This window comes from Phragmites australis, chromosome 15 (genome assembly GCF_958298935.1).
Source record: "Phragmites australis chromosome 15, lpPhrAust1.1, whole genome shotgun sequence".
NCBI lineage: Eukaryota > Viridiplantae > Streptophyta > Magnoliopsida > Poales > Poaceae > Phragmites > Phragmites australis.
In genome coordinates this window covers 719090-723117 of record NC_084935.1, presented here as the reverse complement: position 1 = coordinate 723117, position 4028 = coordinate 719090, and the positions used below count along the sequence as shown (strand labels likewise).

The window sequence follows — 4028 nt, the reverse complement described above, 5'->3', positions numbered from 1 at the left end:
GAAATTACAACTAAGTACTGTGCTTATAGCATTTCTCTAGCATTATCTACGTTAAGTCGGGCACGTAGATCTAAAGAGTAGAGGCAAAAAGGCACAAGAGATATCCATGATCAAAGTGAAGTTCTCTGTTTCGAGTCTACAGGAACAGCAGAAAATTACAAAGTCCAACACGGGGGCCATCTGAACTGGAATCCGCCCTAGTTTTTTCTGGGAATCACGCTGCGTTGGGCGCAAGCTTCCATCCTCGGGCACCGGTGAATGAAACATTTTTTTTTCCTACACATTTTTTCAGTACTATTGGTTGAAGAGATTTTGCAAAGACGAGGATCCAATTTCCTGATATTGAAAACACGCATGTATTTCTACTGTTAAATGTGCGCGGAATTGTTGTATAAAGAAATTAGTCATTCCGGTGGAGAAAAGGAAATTGCAGAAGACCGGTGCCATATCCTTCACATTAGAGGCATGGCCCCACATTGCATTCAGCTAATGCACAACTGTGACACTGGAAGGAGTACTGACACTATCATGAACTGTGCTCCACTAATCCATCACACTCCACTGCACTGCATCCAGCTTATGCAGTGGTAAGCCAGCAAGGTTCGTCCAACCAAATCTGCTAGTACACTCATACCCAGATATCAAACGGCTATGATGCAAAACATGCCAAAAGTTTTCTTATCGAAATCATTGGTAAGATTCCTTATTAAAAAAAATAAAATATGATAAACACGCCTGTCACGCGGGATACAGCCCAGTGAACCAATTGGGCCCCACCTGCCAGCGAGAGAGCCAGACATTTACTGGTTGCTAATTACGGCCTACAGGAGGCAAGCCTAGAGCCGAGTGATTTACTGGGGATGACTCATTTCCTGGTCACCAAAGTGAGCCGTTGGGTGTGGGCGCCGTGCTGCTCGCCTTCTATAAAACGAGGCCGCGGGGCAGCGCCTCTCCTCGCACCGTGACAGACAGCCCAGCAACCATAACAGCACACGCTCTCCTCGGCCGCGTCGCACCGGAGAAGATGTCGTGGTTCGGCGGGCACCACCACAACCAGCCGGCTCCCCCGGCGTCGGGCCCCAACCAGTTGTTCAAGATCTTCTGCCGCGCCAACGAGAACTACTGCCTCGCCGTCCGCGACGGCAACGTCGTGCTGGCCCCCGCCAACCCCAAGGATGAGTACCAGGTACGCGTGCACGCTCTCGGCTCTCTCCTCCTCCTTTGGCATGCCATCCATCACCTTTCTTCTTCTTCTGATCCCTCACTCTGTCCCGTCCCTGGAATGCATGCGCGTATGCAGCACTGGTACAAGGACATGCGCTTCAGCACCAGGGTGAAGGACGAGGAGGGCATGCCGGCCTTTGCGCTCGTCAACAAGGCCACCTGCCTCGCCATCAAGCACTCCCTCGGTCAGTCCCACCCCGTAAGTGTTCTCTTCTTCAAGCCCACAGATCTGCCAAGAAGAGATTTTGTTTTGTCAGCTGTGTTGCAATGTTGACTTGTATATGCGCGCGCGCGCATGCTGATGCAGGTGAAGCTGGCGCCGTTCAACCCGGATCACGAGGACGCGTCGGTACTGTGGACGGAGAGCAAGGACGTCGGCAAGGGCTTCCGCTGCATCCGCATGGTGAACAACACCCGCCTCAACTTCGACGCCTTCCACGGCGACAAGGACCACGGCGGCGTGCACGACGGCACCACCGTCGTGCTGTGGGAGTGGTGCAAGGGCGAGAACCAGAGCTGGAAGATCCTGCCGTGGGGGCCCGAGGCGCACTCGCCCGCGGCGGGCCCAGGCAACGCCGCCGTCATGGGCGTCCCCGTGCACACCGTGCGCGTCTTCTGCAAGGCCGGTGAGGACTACAGCCTCACCGTGCGCAACGGCACCGCCTGCCTCGCACCCACCAACCCCAGAGATGAGTACCAGGTACTCTCCCGTTGCTTGTGGCCAGTAACTGATTAGTGAATAGCTAGCTCGTAAGCATTTGTGCTGCTTTCTCTCTAATAATGCAAGGATCTATTTGAATGCCGTGCAGCATTGGATCAAGGACATGAGGCACAGCAACAAGGTCAGGGACGAGGAAGGGTACCCTGCGTTCGCGCTGGTGAACAAAGTCACCTGCGAAGCCATCAAGCACTCCACTGGCCAGAGCCACCCTGTAAGCAACCACTCATCTCAGTTTGATGCGTGATTTCAGACAAGCACTTGGCATCTCACCGCGACATGACGGTGGCGTTCAGGTGAAGCTGGTGCCCTACAACCCCGAGTACCAGGACGAGTCGGTGCTGTGGACGGAGAGCCGCGACGTGGGCAACGGCTTCCGGTGCGTGCGCATGGTGAACAACATCTACCTCAACTTCGACGCCTTCCACGGCGACAAGGCCCACGGCGGCGTCCACGACGGCACCGAGGTCGTGCTCTGGAAGTGGTGCGAGGGCGACAACCAGCGCTGGAAGATCCTCCCCTGGTGTAAGTGTTCACCAACACATCTGATGAATAGTCTTCACGCAACTGTACGTTCACAATCGTAGGTGCAAGTGTCTTGATTGTTGCTTGCGTTTGCAGAGATGATGATGGTGGAAGCCAGGCGCTGCTACCTAATAATAATGGATGCTGCGTTGAAATAAAACTGTGTGCGGTGTATCGCAAATTTCGGAATGGCATTTGTGTCAGACTGCCAGTCGCAGTGCGAGTGTGCGACCAGTGTCGCTCTGTGAGCCTGGTTTTATATGGGAAAGGAGAGACTTGAGTGTGTGAGGAGGAGGGGGGCACCTGATTCTGCATTTGGATGTAATCGTCTGTCTTTCTTCTATTGCCGACGTCTCTACTCTGAACTTTCTATCATCTCCTTTCTTCTACTGAATGAATCGGCTTGCTTTACCTGCGTTCTGTTTTCATGTTGTGCTCCGGAGAAATTACCCGAGGGGATCGTGAGTCACCGGCGAGGTTGTCTAGCGGGCTGGGCCTTTTTTCTTTCCCTGGCCTGGAATTCCTTCACTGCAATCCAATGGCACGTACCATACGGAAACTAAGGTCATATTTGACAGCTACATTTTTTTTTTGAAGAAGGGTATTATTAGCTTCAGATATGTATAGAGTTGGAGCTAAAGGCACACATGATTTTTGAGTGGGTCAAACTTTTTTACATTTGAAACTAAAAACAGATAAATAAACTATTTTATATTAATATGTAAACAACAGATCTAAAGTGAAGGTAGGAGCTGGAGGCTGTCAAATAGTGTTCACGTTCCCACTCCTAGACAGGCTAATAATACGAAGCGCAAGTATACAAAGTTAACAAATTCTATCTGTTCAAGAAATAAAATTTACAAAATCACCTCTCTTTCTCGTTCTTTTACTTCTCTGCTCCCGCTTGTACGCAGGTCAGACCGCCTCTTTTTCCTGAACTGCTGCAGCTCTGCAGCTGATTTAGCTATCGCTGTATCATCTTCCATAGTGGGAAAATCGGCTCAATGGGTCACTTGCTCTACTTCTGTAACTTTACGGAGCTTCAGTGGCTACGTCACAAAAGATCAAGGGCTAGATCGGACCTTTTCATTCTTCAGTGAAATGTCTCAGGAGCTACCGCATGGGTTACTTGTTCCGGGTTTATTGGTTCATGAGTTAAGTACCCAATTTGGGTCGAGTGTCAATATCATCCAAGTTGGAGGTACGTTGGACTCCGAAAACAAATACTTGTATGAAATTTTACATAAAACGGTTCGATTTTTATAAGAACTCAGAAGCAAATATAGGAATCGAAAAAAAAAAAGATCCGTGTGTTTCAGGTGAAGCATTCCTGCCTTTTCTTTTGAGAGGGGCACCATTTGACACCAGCATGGTGCTTCATGCCACTGGAGTCAGTTTTCCCGAGGTGAAAAACTGGGCCTGCGTGTTGGGCCAAGATTTCTTGTAACGCGACTTAATCTTGATCAATTTGCAGAACTGGGCTCCATGCCTCCATCGGGCCCTCTTCCGTTTCAACTGGTCCAATCTTGAGAGCGTCCTTTCCAACGAACGTCCTTTTTCT

The 4028-nt window shown here is 50.5% G+C and overlaps 1 protein-coding gene across 1 annotated transcript; it reads left to right on the top strand.

The window, feature by feature from the left end:
* The first annotated feature begins 961 nt into the window (after nucleotides 1–961).
* LOC133893621 (ricin B-like lectin R40G2) lies at nucleotides 962–2842 on the top strand. Its single transcript, XM_062334695.1, has 6 exons — nucleotides 962–1186; nucleotides 1301–1423; nucleotides 1532–1924; nucleotides 2034–2156; nucleotides 2239–2467; nucleotides 2564–2842. Coding segments are annotated over exons 1-6 (1032 nt in total). The 5' UTR covers nucleotides 962–1024; the 3' UTR covers nucleotides 2566–2842.
* Nucleotides 2843–4028: the final 1186 nt, after the last annotated feature.